The sequence below is a fragment of the Mirounga angustirostris genome, unplaced genomic scaffold, assembly GCF_029215605.1.
Source record: "Mirounga angustirostris isolate CCGP_5_RB_7025 unplaced genomic scaffold, mMirAng1.0.hap1 SCAF_5, whole genome shotgun sequence".
NCBI lineage: Eukaryota > Metazoa > Chordata > Mammalia > Carnivora > Phocidae > Mirounga > Mirounga angustirostris.
The window spans coordinates 88,996,227-89,020,016 of record NW_026991713.1 but is presented as its reverse complement, the minus strand read 5'-3'; the positions used below and the strand labels follow the sequence as shown (position 1 = coordinate 89,020,016).

The 23,790-nt window shown below is 38.9% G+C and overlaps 1 protein-coding gene across 2 annotated transcripts in view; it reads left to right on the top strand.

Annotated features, from left to right (window-relative positions):
• Window positions 1-23,790, top strand: part of DERA (deoxyribose-phosphate aldolase) — a 123,955-nt gene that overhangs the window by 48,678 nt on the left and 51,487 nt on the right. For both annotated transcript variants that reach the window (XM_045873799.3, XM_045873798.3), the window contains exons 2-5: window positions 3,823-3,920; window positions 5,301-5,448; window positions 6,913-7,008; window positions 9,011-9,145. In XM_045873799.3, coding sequence (XP_045729755.1) covers window positions 3,823-3,920; window positions 5,301-5,448; window positions 6,913-7,008; window positions 9,011-9,145 — 477 coding nt within the window. The remainder of the gene's footprint in view (window positions 1-3,822; window positions 3,921-5,300; window positions 5,449-6,912; window positions 7,009-9,010; window positions 9,146-23,790) is intronic.

Below are 23,790 nucleotides of genomic sequence, written 5' to 3'. Positions count from 1 at the left end.
GTGGCTGGATTAAATATGGGGCCGGATAATTTTATGACCGCTAATGATATTTTTAACAGTGGAGGCTGATATTGCAAGAAGAATAATCCTATTACGTCCTCCAGGAGGTGGTTCACAGGGACCTCTGGCAAGTGGTGTCTGAGAAGTGTGAGAGCAGGCCTCGTGGGTTCTAATCTTTGGTGGGGAATTGTACTAAAAATTAGTTTTTAAGGTGGATGCCCTCAGGTATTCTGTTCATGCGTCAGTCCCAGCTTCTCTTGTGGAGATCCACAAGTTCTTTAATCAGAAGCAGTTGGGGTACAGAGTTCCATCATTCAAGGTGAATAAGTTCCAGAGATACAGTATACAGCACCATGACTATTGTTTTATGTTTTTTTTTAAAAGATCTTCTTTATTTATTAGGGAGAGAGAGAAAGTGAGCCCGGGGAGGAGCAGAGGGAGAGGGACAAGCAGACTCCGTGCTGAGTGCAGAACCTAACGCAGGGCTCGATCCCATGACCCTGAGGTCATGACCTGAGCCGAAATCAAGAGTCGGACTCTCAACCGACTGGGCCATCCAGACACCTCCAGTGTGACTATTGTTAACAATACTGTATTGTTTGGTTGATATCTGCTGAGAGAGGAGATCTTAAATGTTCTCAACCCACTCAAAAAAGGAAAAAAAAAAAAGGGAAATGTGTGAAGTGATAGATACGTTAATTAGCTTGATTGTGGTGATTATTTCACCGTGTAGATGTATATCAAAACATCAAGATGTATATCTTGAACATATACAGTTTTTGTCAATTATACCTCAATAAAGCTGGCGGGGAGGGACGTAAACACTAAAAGTTTTTTTTTTTAGAAAAAGCAGTTGGGAAAGATATTGCCCAGAATTTGATCATTTCTGGTCTCGGGGAACTATTCATTTTATTTATTGAATGCCACCCACGTGTCAGGCACTTTGCTTGGAGTTTTAAAAATCTGTTGGGACTGGGGCGCCTGGGTGGCTCAGTTGGTTGGGCGACTGCCTTCGGCTTAGGTCATGATCCTGGAGTCCCTGGATCGAGTCCCGCATCGGGCTCCCTGCTCAGCAGGGTGTCTGCTTCTCTCTCTGTCCCTCCCCCCTCTCATGTGCTCTCTCTCTCAAATAAATAAATAAAATATTAAAAAAAAAAATCTGTTGGGACTGAAACATTTTGACAAATCAGTGCATTCAGAATAAGGGGCCTTCACTAAAGGTAGACTATAAAATTGCATTAAGTGCATAGAAACAAAGGAATAGCTCAGCCTGTATGGTTCAGAGGAAGTTCACAGAGAAGGTGGCATTTGAACTAAGTCTTAAAGGTTGGGTGGGAGTTCACTCTGTTGGCAAGATAACGAAGGGCAGAAGGAATAACCAGCATGCACAGGTCCAGAGACGGAACGTGACATAATTGCCGATGAACTCCTGGTAGTTTAGAAAGGCTGTACCCCAGGGCTGGAGGGGCAGAAAGGGAGAAGAGGGGTCTTATGAGGGCAAAGGGAGCCAGGTGGTGAAGTCTTGGGATTGCCGGAGGCGTCTCTCCAGTAGCCAGGCTTCCTATGGTGGTTGTGTGGGTGGGGAGTAGAGAGGAGGCGGGGAGGGGTATCCAGGAAGGGTCATATGATGGATAAAGGACAGCCCCTCAGAGCTTTGCCCCACCAACACAGGCTTCCCTCTTTTGGCCACTGTCAACAGTTGCTTGTTGGTGAGCCTTGTGTTTCACACAACTCTGCCTCATTGACTGTCGGAAATGATCTTTACCATAAACCTAATCACGCTTAACAGTTGTTTTTTTTTTTATAAAAAAGAATCTCCCCTGCCTTTGGGTGGAGAGGGGTTCTTATAGGTCTTGTAAATTAGGGTGAGTCTGGTCTTATTTCTTTGGGCTTTACCTAGAACCCATCTTTGGATGGGGAAGAAGAGGCAGATACCATTTGCTTGACCTTAGATTCTGTGATGTTAGCTCAGCAGATGAGCAGGAAACCATACAGTGTCTTGGAGGAGCAGATGGATTGAAATGATAAAACTCTTGTTTTGTTAAATGATTTCAGCTAACAAAATAATTTAATTAGGAGAAAAAAAAAAGCACCCAGACTCTGCTCCTTATTCAGTGGTATTTAAATAAGCATATCATTATTAATCATTCAGACTCTGACTTGGAATTTCTACAATATTAATATTGATAAGAAGAATCAATTGGAAATGAGAGAGAATGTCTTTTGTAGAAACGTGGTCTTATTTTTGTGGTGGATGCAAATACTGTATTATTATTATTATTATTAGTTTGGTTACGTAGTGCAGTATGCAATTAGCGGTTTCCCCTCCACATTATAGAGAATTGTGTATGGTAGTCCCCTCTTACCTGTGTTCCAAGACCACCCCCAGGGGATGCCTGAGACTCTGGACAGTACTGGACCCTACCTATATATATACTATATTTTTTCCTATTCATATACACCTACGATAAATTTTGATTTATCAATTAGGCACAGTAAGAGATTAACAGTAGTAACTAATAATAAAATAGAAGAGTTATAACAATATGGTATAATAAAAGTTACGTGAATGTGATCTCTCTCGGGATATATTATCGTATTGTAGTCACCCTTCTTGTGATGATGTGAGATGGTAAAATGCCTGTCTGATGAGAGGAAATCAGGTGAATGATATAGGCATTGTGACATAGCGTTAGGCCGCTATGACCCTCTGATGCCTCAGAAGGAGGATCATCTGTTTTTGGACTGCAGTTGACCACGGGTAACTGAAACTGCAGAAAGGAACATCATGGATAATTGGGCCATATTTCCTTTTCCACAGTAGTTTTTTACAGCTCTTCTAAGAAGAAGGTGCTAGAGGGATATAAAAATAAAGTTAGTTATAGAAGGTAAATGGGTAAGTGCTTAATTTACTGTGAAGTCACTGTTGTGATAGAGTGTTGGTGGATAAAACTGAAATACAATTGAAATACACCCTGTGTTTGGTGTTAGTCACTCAAAGATAAGATCGTGACTCACAATATAGTAAGTACAGGAGACCATTTTACCATGACTCCTTGATGAACTAAATCCCAGTTTTATAGTACAGCTGTATCCAGATGTTAGCTCTATCTGGGGATCTGGCAGTGTTCTGAAGCTAGGTGTAGGCTGGGTTTAAAATAGAAATTATGTTTAACTCAGAGAGATGGAGGGTAGGATCGGGGTGGGGAAGAGCCTTTTAAAACAGAAGCAATAGAGATGTCTCCCAGAATTTTGAACACCTTGGTTTTTGTTTTTTTTCTTTCCCTTTTTCTAACTTCTGTTCTATCAATGTTGTAACTTCTAATACATTCTGAAAAAGTCCCTTTTGAGGAAAGCATGGGCTATATCATATCATATCATATATCATATCATATCATATCATATCAGCATCTAGTAGATATAAATCTTATCAGTAAGGGGAGTAGTGATCAAGGATTCCTTTAAGCCCCAACATTAATTCACTTAAGTATTTATTAATCATTTGTTCTCCTGGACTGGGCACTTACAAATAAGTCTTTGCTGTCAGAAGTGAGGCACGAGTAATATAACATTTTTCTCCCCTGTTAGACATATCTATGTAATGAATCAATACAGGTTCTTCCAGTTCCAAATGTACTTGATTTTACATGAAGAATGCCTTTTCAGGGCTGGGTTTCTTTCAACAGGTTCTTTATTTGTAATTGTGCAAAAAAGAAGCATAGGCTTTAAAAACAGCTTTGATGCAAAATGGTATATCCTTTCAAGGACCACGTAAAAATAGATGAATATATTTAATAAGAAGTGTTCCTCTTTCCCCTTTAGACCTTAGCTGGATCTCCAAAATACAAGTGAATCAACCAGCAGTTCTGAGGCGTGCAGAACAAATCCAGGCTCGCAGAACCGTGAAAAAGGAGTGGCAAGTAAGGTTTCTTCTGGAGCATTCTGTTCCTGTAGTTTGCAATGCTTGGTCTCTTCCCTCAAGGCCACAGTATTGAATTTCACTCAAGAAGCATCTAAACTTAAAAGATTGCAGCTGTCCATGACTTATTTTAATAATTCATATATGATGATGATGGGTTGGAGAAAGATAACACATTTATCCAAAAAAGTTAAAAATCATACCACTCTTGAGTGGCAAAGCCGCAAATGAATTTGAGGCATCTTTATTCATGAGTGAATTAAATGGCATATTTCCTCAACACATTTATTCAGTTCCTTAGACATACCTTCTTTGGTTGTCTTCTATTTTAATTTTTAAACCATAACATCTAAACCTGGTGTGTCTGCTCTTGAGGCACTTAGGCATAAGAGTTGACCTCCTTTGACCATTGTGTTTACCTTACTATTAATTTTCATAAATCATTTCCCAAAACTCAAAAAGTGATGTTTCATAGGGTACTTGTGGTCAGCATAGCCTTCAGTGTATACTGACCAAAGATGTGCTATGCATCACAGGACTAAAAGGAATTCAGAGTTCATTTCACAAGTGAGGCAAAATAGTGTGATTGAATCCTTTAGGGTGACATTTTACATTTTGTTCATCCTTGGAAATATTCCGATTGAAAGATAAAAGGAAATTCATTAGAATGAGTTATGAACTATGAATATTGTTTTAGAAATGGAATTGGATTAAAGCGAACAACAACAACAACAACAACAACAACAACAAAATTAGAGACTCTTCTTTAAAGAGTCTCATCCCAGATTCCAAGGCTGGAGGTAAAATATCAGATAGAGACCCTCTTTTTCCCAGGTTCTGTCATATGGTAGCCATCAGGGGCCCCTAGTGGAGGAGATGGAGAGGTCTGGTGTGGAGAGGCTTGATCTATTAGGGATTTCACTTTGGGATAGCTATGGAAGGAAAAATAATTTTTTTTTTAAAGATTCTATTTATTTGGAGGGGGGAGAGAGCATGCATGGGGGGGGGCAGGGAGAAGAGAGGGAGAATCTCAAGCAGACTCCGTGCTGAGCCCAGAGCCCAATGCGGGGCTCAGTCTCACAACCCTGAGATCATGACCTGAGCGGAAATCAAGAGTTGGACGCTTAACTGACTGCACCACCCAGGCACCCGGAAATATTAATTTTTAAGGCTACTCTGTATCCCTCTTTTATTTTGTTCTATGCAGTGTTCATCTTGTTGGTCACTCTTGAGCAATGTTTGTATCACATGTGAGAAGGACATGCCTTAGAACAGGGTAGACGTCAGAAATTAGCACCCACGTTTGTCTAATGATTTTCTACTAACTAACTGGGTTGGAGATGAATTTTTTTTAATCTTGTTTTTACTTTCTTTAAACCAGGCTGCTTGGCTCCTGAAAGCCGTTACCTTTATAGATCTTACTACACTTTCAGGCGATGACACATCTTCCAACATTCAAAGGCTCTGTTATAAAGCCAAGTATCCAATCCGGGAAGATCTCTTAAAAAGTTTAAATATGCATGATAAAGGTAAAATCATTGTGTATAATCTGTCTGTGTTTACCTCTTTATGGTACTAATCACTAAATCTAAGAGGATTTGAGAAGATTCAGTTGCTAAAATGATAACAGCAATAAAATCCACAGTAGAATTGTGTACATAGACAAATAATTGGGATTCTTCTCTGAAAAACAGCAGGGAGAGAATCTGAGTCTCATTTTTAGGTCAGTTCTTTCCATCCTGGATTAAAGTTTCTGGTAGAGAGTGTCTTTATTTTTCTTTCCAGTTCTTCAGTGTGGGAAATTTTCTATCTAGTGACTCTAAAATACTGATTCTCATTCCCTAGCCACATGTGCAAAAGCCAGTCTCATTACTTAATAATCACATCTCATACATAAAGTATTTTCTGTGAGTAAATGAAATACTTTTGAGAATAAAATGCAAATGGGGAATATTGCGTGCTCGTATATTAGGTTAAATCTTTTGAAAAAAAGTTATATTCACTCTCTTAGTATACTTGAAAGAAAGGACTTTCTAAAGTTGCCATAAGTTTAGAATCTTAACATCTTAGGAATGGAGGAGACCTTTGAGAGTTGATCCCCTATTTCTAAACGAGGAAACCGAGTTCTGGAAGGCTAAAGGGTGTTTCCAAGACCATGTGTCCTGGTACTCACTGGGCTGATTTTAGGAGCCACATCTTTCGATGGAGGGATGCTTCATGATTCCCGAGTGCCTGTTGGTAATGAATATGCAAGTGGAGATGTTGCATTGGCCCAATGCAGGTATTTTATCCCAAATAATTTGAAGATAATTTATAGACCTAAACAACTCCACAGCTTTTGAAAAATATTTATTATGTGTCTTTTGGGTTGACAATAAAAACACCACCTATGTATAGGCATTGTTATACAAAATTGTTGAAAGTAGCAACTTTATAGAAGTCTATGTTTTTGCTTTGTTTTATAGTGGCTGTTTGATTTTTATTTGATTTTTTTTAATTTAAGAGCTTATTCCTCCAAGTGAGGGCTCCAGATCCAGATTGTATTATTTCTTGCAAGAGAGGGAATAGGATCAGTTAAATGTCGTTTTGCTATACTACCCTCTCAGGTTCTCATTCACTTTTTTCATCCACTGTCTGTTAGCTGTACAAATCTGGATTTTGTTACCTACATGAAATACAATATTCTCATTGAGTCAAGACCATTAAGTTTACCACTTAGGAATCTTTAAAAAGTGGCATTATATTGACCTCCAAGACCAGTGCATCACAGTTATTTTATTCCGTGTCTTGAACATGGAGAAAAAGATCCCTATTGTCAAGAACTGGAAGGGAATGTTAGGGAGTCAAAACTTTTTCATTCAGTGCAGTGTCGCAGGGGAATTATTTCTTCTCTCATTTTGATTTCTGCCAGGGTGGTGGTGTAAATAATTAAAAGCCTCTTGTTCAAGGTGAACTTCCCATAAAGCAGGCTGTTACGATTTCTTTCGTCACAGGCCTTACGACCGCTGCTGTTTGTGTCTACCCCGCGCGGGTGTGTGATGCGGTTAAAGCGCTGAAGGCCTCGGGCTGTACCATCCCAGTGGCTTCCGGTAAAATTGTTTTGGCTTTTGCTCTTGTCTCTCAACCTGTTTCCAGTTCTTCAACTCAGACACCTGGGGGTTTTATATACAGTTTTATACTATGATTTTAATTAGCTTTATATATTTAACGATTTCTATTTACTCATTCTCTCCATATCTGCTTGCCTCCTAAGTAGCAGACCACATTCATTCCCAAGAATATAGAACCTTATCTCCGTCCTTAAGGAAACTTGGTTGTTTAGGAGGAATAAGCAAGTTTAAAACGTGATAATGCAGGATATGTAGTAATATATATGAAAAAGATGACAATAAAGATACGCAGAAGGTACAGTTATAACTCGGAGCAGGGAGTGATTTATTTTGCAGAGGTTGGTGACACTCAGAGAGTAAGGGAAATTCTTTACAGGGGAGATGATAACTGCTGGGGGTCTCAAAGGGGAAGGGGGAGTTGACGGTGTTGGTGAGACAGGGAATGGCATTTTAGACAGAGGAATTAGCCTGTGTGAAGGCACAGAAGCACATTCAGGGAACCACAAGTGGTTTGTCATTGTTGGATCTGAATTGGGATGAAGTGGGGGGTGGAAGGGGGCTCTGGGAGTTGAAGCTGGGAAGGTAGATCGGGGCCAGATCACATAGGGGAAAATGGCCCGGTGGTGGCATTTGGGCTCTATTCTGGTGTTGGGGAGGATACTGCAAGATTTTCAGCAAAGGCATGTCATGATCCGCTGCATGATGTAGTGAGTTACGGGGGTGGTCATGGATCCAGTAGAGGGGGTGACAGGGAGTTAGGGAGACTTATCACAGTCCAAGTGAGACGTGTGAGGAGTGCCACTCCAAAGCCTGGGAGGTAAAGACAAGAGAGTATGTTCAGGAGTTATTCCCTTAAGATAGACTCAACAGGACTGGGCATGAAAGACAAAAGAGTCTTTAAAACTTCTGTGTAAGTGAGTGTGTGAGTGTGTATGGATGGATAGATATAAAATTAGATTGTACTTTTAGAAGATGTTAAGAGGAATATCTTGGTTCTTTAAAAAAGGAGTCTAAAAAGATGATTAATTTATTTTATTAGGGATACATCAAAACAAACACATAGTATTGATATACAAGCTATTTGTGAAGATTCCGAAAGTGTTTGGCAGCTACCTTAAATTTTTCATCAGCCTCATTCAATTCAGCTTTTCTTTTATACAACAGGGAAACATGCTTTCCTCTAAGATAGCAGACCCAAGGAATTTAATAACATCAAGGAAATACAAAAGGTTATCTTTAGTAATGGAAATGGGCTTAATGATGCACGTGTAAAAAATGTTAATGGTTTTTCAGAAGTGTAGCTGTATTTTCATTTTTTTTAAAATATTTATTTGGCCTTGCTCTTCCCAACTCGCCCCTGCCCCAGTTTTGTGGACAATATTAGGTCTTTTTCCCTCTTGCAATTGCTTCCCTTTATTCTCATCTGCTTGGTCTTCATTTTAAGATAGGCAGTGGGAAGAACCTATATTGCAATTTGGTTGCAACAGCTATAAATGTGAGTGATTAAATCAAGAATACAGTGGTAACCAACTTAATTAAGAGTAGGATCAATAATTAACCAGTGTCCATCAGGACAGGGCTATAGCTACTATGTTATGACTATCACTGTGAGGATACATATTTTCTTAATTTCTATTTACTTAAAGCCCCCTCATGAGCATCTCTGCAGAAACTTAATTTCAGGTTTTTCAAATTATAAAATACTAATATTCATCTTAACACCAATACTATATGAGATGACATTCTATTTCTTTGCACTTCTCTTTGTAAGATAGGCGTGAAGCTCTTTAGTGTCATTAATGCTTTGGTCAAAATGCTGTTTTGTTTTTTTGTTTTTTTGTATGAAATTCCTTATTGAGATACTTACAAACTGAAATTTGTCTTCCTTCCTTCCTTCCTTCCTTCCTTCCTTCCTTCCTTCCTTCCTTCCTTCCTTCCTCCTTCCCTTCCTTCCCTCCTTTCTTTTCTCTCTCTCTGCTAGTGGCCACTGGCTTTCCAGCTGGACAGACTCATTTAAAAACACGATTGGAAGAGATCAGATTGGCTGTGGAAGATGGAGCTACAGAAATCGATGTGGTGATTAACAGGACATTGGTGCTGACTGGCCAGTGGGAAGGTATGTGCAAGTCCTTACCTAAAAGGGAGACTAAGTTTTACCTGCATGAATCAAATGGTGAGGATTGGAAAAGGGGCAGCATGTTTTGGAAGTCGTTGTTCTAGGTTACAAGTTACCAGATTAGAGGGTGAATTTCAGAGAAAACATGGCTGGTATTGCTCATGGCTTGTTCCCCTCATAAATCCTAAGCAGTTGCCCACCTGCATGAACTTTTTAGATCCCTTTGAGTGCTTAGGTGATGGTTATTTCTATGCAGTAGGTTATTAATTTTTATTCTATTCTCTACTATTTTATTACTCAATACATAAATCACTCTAGGCAAGTCATTTATGCAAAGTTTATTTTAATAGGTGGAGGAAACTTCCCTTTTTTAATGTTAATCTTTGTGGATTTTGAGAATGTGGGATTAGTAATGAGTATGCTAAGTCTGTTTTCACTCCTACTGTTCTTACACATAATTCCTATGGATACTATTTTGTATTTACCTTTGAGATTCATGATTTACTATCACACCAATTATGATAAAACATTACCCATTTCAATAACAAGCTGTTGTTTTTATAATTAGATATTAAAAAAATAGATTTGACCTGTGCCTTAAATATATTTTGTATATTAGAGATTGTTGATAGCTAAAAAAAGTATAATTTTCTACTTTGAAAAAATCATTATAAAAGTAGTCCAACTAAAAATTTTTAATAAAATCATAAGATAAAGCCAGAATAATATGTTATCTCCTTAGATATGTGAATATCAAATACGTGGCATATTTTATTCTAATTACAGAGGTTATACCTGCTCGCTGTTAAAAACAAAAATTCTAACCAGTAATAAAGGAAGTAGATGTTCTACATAATGTCGTCCACTAGAAATAACCTCAATAACAGTATAATGCACAACTTCTCAGACTTTTTTCTCTTCATATATACACATGCAACTGACACCCTTTTTAAAAGTTTAAATAAAAAGTAGGATTATACTTAATGTATTTTTTCTTAATCTACATATTGGACTTGCTAGTATTTCATGGATATCTATTTTTAAAATTTTATTTATTTATTTATTTATTTATTTATTTATTTATTTATTTGAGAGAGAGACAGAGAGTGAGAGAGAGACAGAGAGCATGAGCAGGGTGAGGAGCAGAGGGAGAAACAGACTCCCTGCTGAGTGGGGAGCCCGATATGGGGCTCGATCCTGGAACTCCGGGATTTTCTTTGTGTAAGAAGATCAAGCCTGGAGGTAGGTATTTCAGGGGTACTGTGGCAGTCCCACAAAGTCCTTGGTGACTTATGCTACTTTGATCTTCCACTTCTAAAGGATGTGGCTTCTACCCTCATACTTAAGGGCACTCCATTGTCTAAGGTGACTTCTGATGCTCCCGCCTTTCCACCCATCTCCCAAATAACAGGAAAGAAGGGCTGTCCTATTCTAAAAACTTCCCACAGCACTTTTGCGTCTACCTCCTTGGCTCAGACTGAGTTACGTGGCCACCTTGGCTGCAAGTGAGGCCGGAAAATGCAGTCTTTTAGCTTAGAATATTAACTACGTTCCCGTACATTCTTAGTAAGTTAGATGGTGTACATTTCTGTGCCCAGATGGAAAGGACTGAGGGGAGTTCTAGCACGGAAGGACAGTGTGCCATAGGAGCTCAAAGGGGTCTGACAGTAAAAAGCTTAATAGCAAAGGGCCTTGTGAAACAACAATAACACAAATATTTAAATAAAAAGAAATAGGAAGTCAAAAGGCAGAGCACTGTTAACTGTGGGGTGGGTCACCTCAGAGATTTCAGCAGCTCGAAGAGCATCACAATCACTGATACCACAGTTCTGAATGATCTAGAAAAAAATGTTAAAGCCATTCCTATTGCCCCATACTCCCAACTATACTCATCAACATTTTTAATCCTTACCCTGTTTAAATTCTTGACTGTTCATAAATATCTTTTTGTGCTTTTGATTTTTGTTCCTTTTTTTTTATGGTTCATGTGAGCTTTGGCCAATTGCAATCATTCTTAAAAGACATACTTTAAATAGATGTCCCTTATCCCTATATATTGATTCTTGTTTCCTTCTAGTTATAGATTTCAGTTAGGATTTCAGGCCAGAGTAAGAGGGAAAAAAATGAATATGCATAATATTGAAAAAAATTTGGAAATAAACTATACATGATTTAGATAAAAAAAAAACAACTATATGCCCTTTATGTCTTTTTTTTTTTTTTTTTTAAGATTTTATTTATCTGACAGAGACACAGCGAGAGCAGGAACACAAACGGGGGAGGGGGAGAAGCAGGCCTCCCTCCGAGCCCCGCCAGGCGGGAGCCCGATGCGGGGCTCGATCGCAGGACCCAGGGATCATAACCTGAGCCGAAGGCAGACGCTTAACGACTGAGCCACCCAGGCGCCCCGCCCTTTATGTCTTTTATTAAACAGTTGTAGACATAGAAGTGTAGTTTCTATTATAACTTCTGCTCTTGTCTCTAGAATACTAATTGGGAAATAAAATATAATAGGAGATGGGTTTTGATGTAATTGTCTGTCCCTTAATGAACTAGCAATGGTTGTTTTTAGGAACTGATTATTTCCTAATAACAGGCATTCATGCAAAATATAATAACACATCTTTGTCCTAGACCATACTTTTCTATTAACTTTTTTATGGTGTTAATAACCTCTTGACCCAAAACAAATTGAAAAAGAACATTTAATACTAGAAATTTAATTCTGAATAGAAACCTGCAATGACTGAAGCCTTTTTTCACTGCAGTATTTTGTCTTAATTTGCCTCAATTTGATTACATATTATATTTTTCAGTGTTACGCTTTCATATTAGCTGTTTACTAAAATATGAGCCTAAAATTGATTTCTTGGAATGTGCTGACAGAAGTGTCTGTCAGGCTAATACACATTCAAATCCAGGTCCCTCTCCTCTGCGCACTGAGGTGTGTAGGGCACTGGTTGAAGCACAAAAGAAAGAATCCTGTTTTTAAAGCTGGCCATTCAGAGTGTATCCTAATCATTTCTCATGGCCGCAGAGTCCACAGTTTCCGGGGTGAACTCAAAGAGGAGACTGGAGCGGGGCTTGTACTCCTCTTGAATTCTCCCTGGTGACAGTTTAAAATCTCTGCTCTCCTCAAGCTTCTAATTCTTCTGTTCACCTTGAGGCCCATTCCCTCTTAGCAGAAGACCTAGCTGCTATTTCTCAGAGAAAACAGACACCATTAGACAGGAACTCCCCCAGGGTCCTTGCAGCAGGGTCTGCCTGCCTTTGTTCCTCCCTTTCTCCTCAGTCCAGTCCCTCCGCTGTGTGGTGGCTCCCATTTCCTCCCGCATTTTCGGAGGCCTTACTCCATTTGTCGGCCATTTTTTTTCTGCTGTGCCTTTAGTCTTTGTCTCTACTAGCTCATTCCCATCAGCATCTAAACATATGTAAGCTTTTCTTCTCCATTTAAAAAAAACTCACATGCCAACATTCCCCCTCATCCCCAGCTAAGTCTCCCTTTCTGTTCTTCCCTTCATGGCTAAAGTTTTTAAAAGAGTCATATGTATTTGTTTCTCTTGAATCTCTACTAACCAAGATGCTAATGACCTGTTATTTTCCTGTGTCCAGGGAATATTCTTCAGTTGTTTGTTTAGCTTTACCATTCAGCATTTGACACAATTCACTGTCCTCCTTCTGGAAACACTCTCTTGTCATGCTGTCCGTGACCCTAAATTCTTCAGGTTTTCTTCCATGTTTCTGATTACTCCTGCGTCCCTGTGCCTTGTTTGCGAGCTCCTCTACCTCCTCTATCATCCCTGAAGTGTTGGTGGTCCTCAGGTCCTGTTCCAGCAACTCTCAAATTTCTCCTCAAACTCTGCGTACTCTCCCTGTCCTCACCTATTTCAGCCACATTCCCTGTGCTGGACACTACAAAACCTCCTGAGCACCGGAACCTACATCTGCTGACTCTGGAACTCGTGCTCTATTTCCCTGCTAAACCATGTTGCTTTTCATGCATCATTTTATAATTTTTTTAAAGATTTTATTTGAGAGAGTGAGAGAGAGTTTGCACAGGCAGGGGGGAGGGGCAGAGGGAGAGGGAGAAGCAGACTCCCTGCTGAGCTTGGAGCCTGCTGCAGGGCTGAATCCCAGGACCCCAGGATCGTGACCCGAGTCGAATGCAGATGCTTAACCGACTGAGCCACCCAGGTGCCCCTCATGCATCATTTTTACATAAGTAGAACAGTGACTCTTGATCCAGTCAGAGAATCTAGCCATTTTAGAAAGAAACCCATTAAAAAATATTTGACTTGAACGCTTTCTCTTAAATAGTTTAATTTCAGAACTGTGGTATCGGTGACTGCATTATCCTGGAGCACAGTGATGCTCCCTGAGCTGTGGAAATCTCCGAGATGACCCACCCCCTGGCTAACAGTTCAGGCCGTTGTGCCTTTTGACTTTATATACCTTTTTATTTAAACATTTTTGTTATTGTTGTTTCGCCTGGCCCTTTGCTGGTAAGCTTTTTACCACCAGATCCTGATTTGCTCGTTATGGCACACTGTCCTTCCCTGCCTGTCCTTCCCTCAGTCTTTTCTATTCGGGCACAGAAATGGACACCATCTACACCATCTAACTCATCCCTCGGGACCATAGTTGTAACTAGATAGGGCACAGAATATATTGCTGGTTCTCAGAATTCCCTGACAAATGTTTTCAAATTACTTGCCCCCAGTCGTCTCCTCCCAGAAGCTAGCCTTTCCCTCCCTGAGTGTAGGTACTGTCAGAACTGGGTGTTGGAGGTGAGGGCAGTAGATTCCTGGGCTGCGAAAATTGCTCCAGGTGATTTTGATCCCACCCCCGCCCCCACACCATCCTATAGTCGTAGAGAATCACTAACTTTTAGCATCTATTTTTTTTTTTTTTTTAAACATACTCCTTGTTCTTGGTTCCACATAGTTTCGATGCAGGGTACTTGAAGCATTGTTGAATTTATATGTTGGTTAATTAGTACAAATAGTGTTTCCTATGTGTTTCTATTTATTTAGCCTGGATCTGCAGTTAGCTGTAACAGAAGGCTTAAGGGATAAAGAGTTACTGCGGCAAGTTTAGCCAGAGAGTACATCTACCTCTTAGGCTCTTGGGAAGAGGATGGTTTTCCTCTCCCTGGGAAGGCTGGGCTGGACTAGGAGAGAGGTGGGGGCACCCAGCCAGCCAGCATAGAAGCCAGTCATGACTGGAGGCGGTCAGACCCAGAGCTGACCCAGAACAAATATACTGTGGAGTAAGAAGGGAGCATAACTCTGGGAGACTAGAGGGTTGAAAGCACATCTTTACATCAGACAGACCTTGGTTGGAATCCGGGCGCTACCATTAGTAGCTGTTTTCTCTTAGGCAAGTTACTTCTCTGTGTCTTCCGTTCCTTCTCTGTGAAATAAGAATAATGGCATACACTTTATAATGGGGATTCAGTTAGATAATGTATGTAAATCGATCGTCCCAGATGAATCCCTCCGTACCAGCTGCGGTTTCTTCTCTTTCCTTCTCCTTCTGGTGCTGATAGTATGTTATCAAGGGAAGTAACCATGATAGTACATGTATTGAGTAAATGAAGTAGAACTCTCAAAGACTTGGATTTTAGTCTTTGTAATTTTGCTAATTTATACCTAGTCCTTGGGCAAACACTTCACTTCTTTCTGCCTCCATTTAAATAAGCTACCAATGAGAGGATAAAACTTAATGATTTCTACAGTCCTTTAGAGCTATAATGGCCTGTGACTTATATATTTGGCGTTTTCATTGTCTGGGAGTATTATTCCCTTGATAAGGACCTGTAATACAGTATTTTTTCATGATGATATTAAAGTTGACATCTAAGTTGCATTTCTTTAAACAATTCTTTGAAGAAAGCGTTCACCAGAAGGGGTTCATCATCTCATAAATCTTATTGAACAGGTTTTGAAAATGAAATGCATTCCATGCTCTGTAAATACAGAGGTGTTCATTTTTTACTTTTTTTATGACCTCTCTCTGCTGCATATATTTACCTTAACATATTACCAGTGACTTGGAAATGGTATCAGATTCCGCCTCTTTCAAGAATCTTCTAGTTCTCTGAGCTCAGGACCTAGAGCTGAGTTTACTAGTTATTGGAAACCCATTCCCTACTGGAGCACCATCAGACACAACCCCAAAGGTGCTTCTTCTGTGACATTTTTCAGCATAGTGTGTTCAGTGTCGCACTTGGAAATATTGTTTGTGTCCTGTATCCAGAGCCCTATTTTATCCTCTTCAGTTCCTCAGCCCTGACTTGCTCTCCTAAACTTGGTTTGTGGAGTACATGCCTCACACTATCAAGAGTTTTAGGGTGAGAGAATGAAATATTTGGGCCAATGCCACAGTGTCTGTCACTGTGTCTTATGAAGTGGATCCTGAAAATCTTGCATCCGGGCAACAATTATTTTTCTTATTTGCTTGTTTTTGCACAGGAAGGATGGTAGAAGGAACATCTCTTAAAAGAAACTGGAATTTTTCTTTCTTTTGTAGAGCTGTTAATCATAATATCTTATGAGAAAAGCAATCTTTAAATCTATAGACACTGTTTGGAGAGGAATCACATAATCTGTAATCTGTGTTTTCTCTGTTTGGGGGGTTGTTTATAACAGAAAAATTCTGGAGATACTTACGGCAGCTGTAGGCTTTTATGGTTTTTGTTTTTAGGCTATGATTCTTTAAAACTTCAAATACTATTGACCAAAATGTGTGTGTTTTATCCCTTGTAGGTTATTTTACTACCAGGTGTTTTAGCTCATCTCTGTTTTAGTCTTACAAGATTAATTAGTTACCTTGGTGGATGAAAACTGTTCTTGAACATTTTGTGACTTTTTAAGTTTCAAAGGTTGCTGTACAATTTATATTAAGTGTTTTACTGTACATATAATTATCTTAAGAGTTATTTTCAGGCCATTCTTTTGCAGTGTTGAACATCTTTCTGGTACTCAAAAAATAATTGCTTAGATATATTCATTAACAATTATTTTTTAAGTGTCTTTGAATAGCATTAAATATAAAAGGAAATCTACTTTATGACTTTTAGATAGGAAACATGGTCTTTAAACACTTGGATTTTTACTTAAATCATAATTTGTATTCATGAAAGCTTTACTAATCACATAGTTTTCTTTGTCTATAGCAGTGCTTTTCCAGAAAACCTAACTGATTGCCAGGAGCCTCAAAATTAAGAATCTACTTTCCTTATAGGTGGAAGCTGGAGAGAAATAAGATAGTTTTGAATAGAGAAAAGTAAAACGCTAGAGATGCAAGTTCCTGCTGACACAGGGAGGCAGAAGGTAAAGCCAGTTGTCAGCTGTTTGGGATGCTGTTTAAAACAGATGCAGTGTGACCCCCTCTGCTCCTTGGATCTACATGCTCATCACACAGACCTTTCCCATTGTGGCTAGGTTCTCTGATTCCTGTCAGTGAACACACTCCATCAGCACAGCCTCACTTGTTTTTCAGCTGGGAATGACGAGCATAAAGTCAGGCTGCGACCTCCATTTCTCCTCCTCAGTGTGGCACTAGTAGGAGGGATGTGAGGGGGCAGACAGGAGACAGCTCCTCTGCTGGTCGTGCTACTATATTGATTATGCATCTACAATGTAATATATCCTGGGTTTCTAGTACACCCACTTTTGCTACTCCTGAAAACCTCATTATAAGTCAAAACATTTATTATCAGGTTTTTAATGTGACATCACGGTGCCAGCCACTTCTCTGGTGTATGTGTTTTGTTATATTTTTCATTATTCTGACTAATTTGCAGTCGTGGTGTTTGAATTCCATTTTCGTTTGTCAGTCATCTTTTATAATGGCCTTCCAGATTATTATTTTTCTGTTACGTGCAAGAATTATTCTTTCTTTTTTTAAAATGGGGGAATTTTTAGTTTCTGTAATGTTTGAATTTTTAACAATGAACGTGGATTACGTGTGAGTATGGGAGCAGAAAAATTAATAAAGGCTCCGGGGAATGAGGTCATGATGTATGCAAAGATGTAACCGTAGGATGTTTACTCAAGTATTATTCGTAATAGCGAAAAATCTGAAACCTTAAGTATCCAATAATAGAAAAATGATTGAATAAATTATTTATAACCATGCAGTGGGAGATTGTGCAGCCATTAAAAATTGTGCTACAGACCTATATTTTTTAATATGGAAAGATGTCTGTGATATTTTGGGGGGGGAAGCAGGTTACCAAATAATATGTACCATATATAATCACATTTTTTTTGTCTAAAAAACAGGATGACTGATAATCTCAAAAGACCTTCTGTAAGAATAATATCTAGATGTTAAATAAATTACAGCAGTGTATGTGAAAAGTGTCTTTTTAACATTTATTTTTGAATAATTTTAAACTTACAGAAAAGTTGCAAAAATCATAGACACAACTTTTACTCTCCACTGATATTCCACAATTATTAAATTCTGCCCCATTTACCTTTTGCCTTTTCATCGTCTGTGAGTATGTATACGTGTGTGTGTGCATGTGCATATATATAAAATTATGGATGTGTAATTGTTGTTTTAATTATTTGAGATTAAGTGGCAGACCTGTCGATCCATTACTCATAAATATTTCAGTGTGTATTTTCTAAAAACAAGAACACTTGTACCAAGCCACAGTACACCTTCAAAATCAGGAAATTAACATTGATAGCATACTACCGTTAAATCCGTAGACTTTGTTCATTTGGCAGATTGTCTCAATAATGTTTTTTATTAGTTTCAGGATCAATTGTTACATGTCTCCTTAGTCTTCTTCAATCTGAAACAGTCCTCAATCTTTCCTTGAGTTTGAAGAATAGTGCCTACCATTTTGTAAAATATGCTTCATTTGGGTTTGTTTGATGTTTTTCTCATGATTAGATTCAAGTTACGTATTTTGGGGAGAAATACCACAGAAGTTTTGCTCAGTGCACCTCAGTGCATTATTTCAGGAGTCATAAGATGTTGATTTGTCCCATTATTGATGATGTTAATTTTTAAGTGGCTAAGATGCTGTCTGGCAAGTTTCTCCATTATAAAATTAATAAGTATTTTGTGTTTTAACAAGTAATTAATATAGTATATGAATGGAGATATTTTGAGACTATGTTAATATCCTGTTCCTCATCTAACTTTTATTCAGCAGTTTTAGCATTCATTCATAATTCTTCTGTTGTTACTCTGATAGTTGTCAAATGGTGATTTTCTAATTCTTCCATTTCTTCTATACTTATTAGTTAGCATTACCTTCTCCTCCCCCACTTTCTTTCCCTCTCTTTGTAAGAACTTGTGGAGTTCTATTTTACTCAATTGGTTATAATCCATTACTGTCATTGTTATTTTGGTACTCAGATTATCCCAGATTTGGCTAGTGGGAGCTGCTTCGGATGGTTCTTCTGTCCTTTTGACATATTCTTATTACTCGTTGAGAACTTTCCTTGAATTCTTATCAAAGATATTTCAGGCTTATCTTTAACTTTTTCTGCCTGAGCTCTGGAATCAGCCAATTTCTCAAGGAGCTCTGCTTCCTTTTATTGAAGACTGGTATTTAGAAACCAAGATTTGGGTGCTCAGTGTGCTCCTTGCTGCAAGGCTGTGGTTTTTTGGCTTTCTCAGTGGACAGATCTAGGAAACACATGAATGTTCACATATACACGATGAGCATGTATAAACACACATGCATTTATATCTATTTATTATCTATCTCTATCAGAAACCATGAGTTCACATTGATGACTTCCTCACAAGCCAACATCATATGGTTTTCCTTGCCCTTTCTCTTCCTATATTGATGCCCCTCTTTCTTGTCACGAGAAATCTTGTTCCCATCATCCTCAGTATATTTATTTACTTGATCAGTTGCCTTGTATGTAACAGTCTCCTGAACACGCAGCCTGTCTCCCTGGTCCAGTACTGCACACTCAGGCTGGTTGAGCTTGCCAAGTCCTCCAGAACTCCCAGCCCTCACTGATGAGGATGTCCACCCCCCGACCCTGATCTGGCAGCATGTGAGCCCAGAGTTTCCCAAGGCCCCAGTGACAATGCCAGTCCCAAGTTTACCTCCTCCTTCACAGCAGCATGCAAATGAGAGTACCTCTGCTCCCCCACCTCTCTCTGGCTGGGAGCTCCCACGGGAGTAGAGTTCCAAATTGTCTTTCTAAACCAATAACAAGAAGCTGTTTGGTCTTAATTGTAAAAGTATAATGTTTTAGAGCAAATCATAGTTTATCTTCATTTTTATAACTGCTTATTAAAGGTGAATCCAAGAGAAAAACAGTTAACCGATTACCTTCATAATCATTTAAATAATTACTTTTACATTTGAGATGTCTTTGAGTTCCAAAAGTAAAGATCTTTTATCCAATCTTGAGTAGAAAAATGATGCTTGGAGAGGTTCAGTAACTTTCCCAAGTGACACAGCTAATTAGTGGGCAAACAAGTGCGGAAAAGTCCTGATTCAGACAAGTGAATGTCACTACAACATAATGTGCTGTTCTCATCCCATCCAGAAGGCTCATAGAGCAATTTATAGATTTTTTTTTAGTGTATTGAATCATACAAAATTAAGTATTTTATGTTTCTGAATTATTCTGGAACTTTTCAATTTCCTCAACTTTGTTTTCCCTAGAAGAATGAAAATCAGGTCCTAGGGTTGTGATGCTCATCTGTAATGTTAGTAATTTGAACTAAATGGGAGTTGACATCCCTTTAGGTTCTAGGTTTTGATTAGTCTATTCATTAAGTTCTTCAGTTTATTTCCTTGAGAATGTATTTTAACGACAGCATGTGTGTACCTGCCTGCCTATATGTATGTGGTGGGACAGAGGGAGAAAAGTGTGAGGAAATTTTAGGCAAGTCATTCATCTGTCCACATTTCACTTTTCGCATATGAAATGTGGAGGTAATTGCCAGCTACCCCACAGGGATACTTAACTGATGTGAAGAAAACACTGAGCATTGTTGAAGGAAGATGCTTTGAAGACTTAGGGGGTTTCTCATTCTTTTGAGTAGCTGCTCCTCATGAAGAGTTTTTTGGAAAGAGGATCTATTGAACTTGTTAATTCCACTGTAATTTCCTTCACATGTGTATTCCGGGAGCAATTATATAAATCCACATCCTGCTGCTTCCTTTCCTGCTGATGTGGAGGAAAATCCACCCATTCGTTTTTCCATTGTTTTACTCATCTATATTGAAAGGAAAGTGACAGTTGAGTATGTTAAAGGACATTATGATTCGAGATTGTCTAGGTTACATTTCAGCCATCAAGCCACTTGGATTTGCATATATGTCATCTATCACTGTGATGCCAGGGTGCTTAAAACTACCTGGACACTAATAATGCTTATTTGTGGCTTCCATGGTTTGTGTTGGAGTAAAGTGGTCTATTTTCCTTACATGTTAAATCTGTGAATTCTAATTATGCCTTCATGAGTATTAAGACAGTGCCTGTTCCGTTTTGTTTTTCAAAGTTACTTTTGCATTTCTGGAAGTATATAAGGAAAAGTTTGGAAATCTAGTATTGAATGATTAAATGCCTACTAACTGCCTTGTTCTGTTCTAGCCATATGTATTATTTTATCTAATCTTCACAAAAATATGTGAGCAAACTGCGGCTCTCTAAGTGATCAGGCATAGGAAATTTTAATGATTCCTATAAATTTGCATAACTAGCACGTAGCAAAACTCTTATCCTAGAAGTCTGGGAGCATGGGCTCCAAGTTAAAAAAATGTTTGTGATATAGTAAACATTTGTCCCCCAGCCTGCTTTCTAGGCCCTAGAGAGGTTGTGTTTATGTTCTTTAAGAAACATAGGTCACTAGAGGGTATTATGCTAAGCGAAATAAGTCAATCAGAGAAAGACACATATCATATAATCTCACTGATATGAGGAATTCTTAATCTCAGGAAAGAAATAGGGTTGCTGGAGTGGAAGGGGGTCGGAGGGATGGGTTGGCTGGGTGATAGACATTGGGGAGGGTATGTGCTATGGTGAGCGCTGTGAATTGTGTAAGACTGATGAATCACAGACCTGTACCTCTGAAACAAATCATACGTTATATGTTAAAAAAAGAAGAAGATAGTAGGAGGGGAAAAATGAAGGGGGGGGGAATTGGAGGGGGAGATGAACCATGAGAGACTATGGACTCTGAGAAACAAACTGAGGATTCTAGAGGGGAGGGGGGTGGGGAGATGGGTTAGCCTGGTGATGGGTATTAAAGAGGACACGTTCTGCATGGAGCACTGGGTGTTATACGCAAACAATGAATCATGGAACACTACATCAAAAACTAATGATGTAATGTCTGGTGATTAACATAACATAATAAAAAAATTAAAAAAAAAAAAAAGAAGGAAACGTAGGTCACAGTATCCCCTGCTTTTATAAGTCCCTCTCTGTCAGAACCTAATAAACACTCAGCAGTAACTGTAACAGCACCACCCCCAAGGCCAGAAACAGGAAAACAAGTAGCTGACTTTCCCTGAACATTAACCTATGTCCCAGAAACTGTCCTTAGCACTTTATACATATTAGCCTATTTAATGCTTAAAATAACTCCTTGAGGTGTGCATACCTCTATTATCCCCATTTTATTGAAAAGGAGACAGAGACAAAGTTTGAGGTAATTGCCCAAATCAAATAACAAATGAGTTTTGGAACTGGAGTATGAACGCAGGGAGTGGGGCACCCACGCTCTATTGTCCCACACTTATACCACACTTCTCAGTAAGTATTTGTTGTACTAAAATTCTGAGTTGGAAACTAATGAAACCAATTCAGATTAAGTTAAACGGAAAAGGTGTCTATTGGGCGGACATAGAGTAGCTCACTGAGTCAGTAAGAAGCCTGGAGAACCAGGCTTGGAAAACAAGCAGGACCATGAAAGACTGGGGCACAGAGAACACGGCCGGATGTGCCACGGGAAGAGTGGTTATGAGGCCACTCCTGGTGCTGCCACCACTGGCTGGTGGCCCCTGGGTTATGCGCTGTTGGATCTGCTGCCATCGGTGATCCTGCAGTAGTAATACTAATGAACATCCTGACTGTATTGTCATCTTAGCATCACTCAGGAAGATTCAGAGGCCCAGGTAGAAGCATTTGCTTGATGGAATTCAGGTCACATTATACAAAGGACAGGTTTGGTATATACTTTTTGATTGAATTGTTCTGGTATACTCTGGGCAGAATAGTAACAGGAAAGAAAATGACAACTTTCCAGCGTGGAACTCTAAAGATTAAGATACTTGCTCAGAAAAACTGGACCCTGTTATGTGGTGGAATAGGTCAGTAAAATGATTTGAGGAGTTGGCAGGTAGAGAATGAGAAGGCACTGGGTTACGTATTTGTTTAAATCCAGTTACCCTCCGAGTGACCAGTTTGGATCATGGATTACAGAGCATCACTTGGTGGCTGATGATTGAGTCATAAAATACATCTTTTTTTTTTTTTTCCTAGTTAATTTTAACGATAGATGAAGAAATTGACTGGGTATCAAAAGGTGATACTTTTTAGAAAAGGGCTGATGGTTTTGTTCATAAATATGATCAGGATCACTGTTTTAAGAATTTTGTACAGATCAGACTTCACCTCCACAAATGTTGTAATAAAACATTTTCAAGCCTTATCTGATGACTCACTGGTTGTAAGCACTAATCCATATAACAAGATTTTGGTCCAGTACAAGGGGTTGGGTCAGGCCACGAATAAGATTTGGCTTTTATCACACAACACTTAATTGAAATTCATTTTCCTAGAATTCTGAGCTTAAGAGTCATGGTTAAACTTTCTTAGTGCTTACAATCAGCCAGACAACGTGTAGAGCATTTTGTATATATCTTCCCTTTTAATCCTCATAATAACCCAATAAAGTATTATTATTGACACTTTAAGGAGGGGACTGAGGCTGAGAGAATAACTTACCCAAGATCAAGCAGGAAGGGATGGAGTTGGGTTTTAAATCCACATTTGTCTGACTCTCGAGCCTGCTTTTGATCGCAGTGCTGTACTGTGGAAGAAGAATCATTAATTAAGTCTCAGGTTAACTCTGGGTTAGCATTCTTGAATTTTCAGATCAAGAGATTTCCTTGTCACCAGTTCTTAGCGAACAACTTTCTGTTTTTAGATTCAGTAACTCAAAAAATGTCATTCCATCCAAGATTTGTTCCCTGAGTTAAAAGAATATAAATTGTTATTGCCACTTAGTCTTTGCTGTCTATACCATCCTCACACGTTTTCATATTGGATGTTGGGTGAGATGACTTCTCACGGTTTGGGGAGGATGGGCAGGGTGAGGTAGTCAGTGTGGCATCTGAGATCATCTCTAATGCTCCAAACCACTGATTACTAGGGATTTATGAAAATACTCAGTCCTTTCTTGAAAAACCTTCTGTGGGTGCCATCTCTTGACAGTGACAAACACTAAAATTTGCCAAGCATCCTGTAATAGAATATTTGCTTTTATTTGTGTTCAGTTTTAACTTTGAGCTTCAAGTTAAGTTCAGGTTTTCTAGGATTGGGAAGCCAGGTTTTCTTCACCTTCTTATAATTTTCATGGTTTTGACTGAGTTTGCTGACTTGTGACTAATTTTTAGTATTTTACATGTACTTTAATAA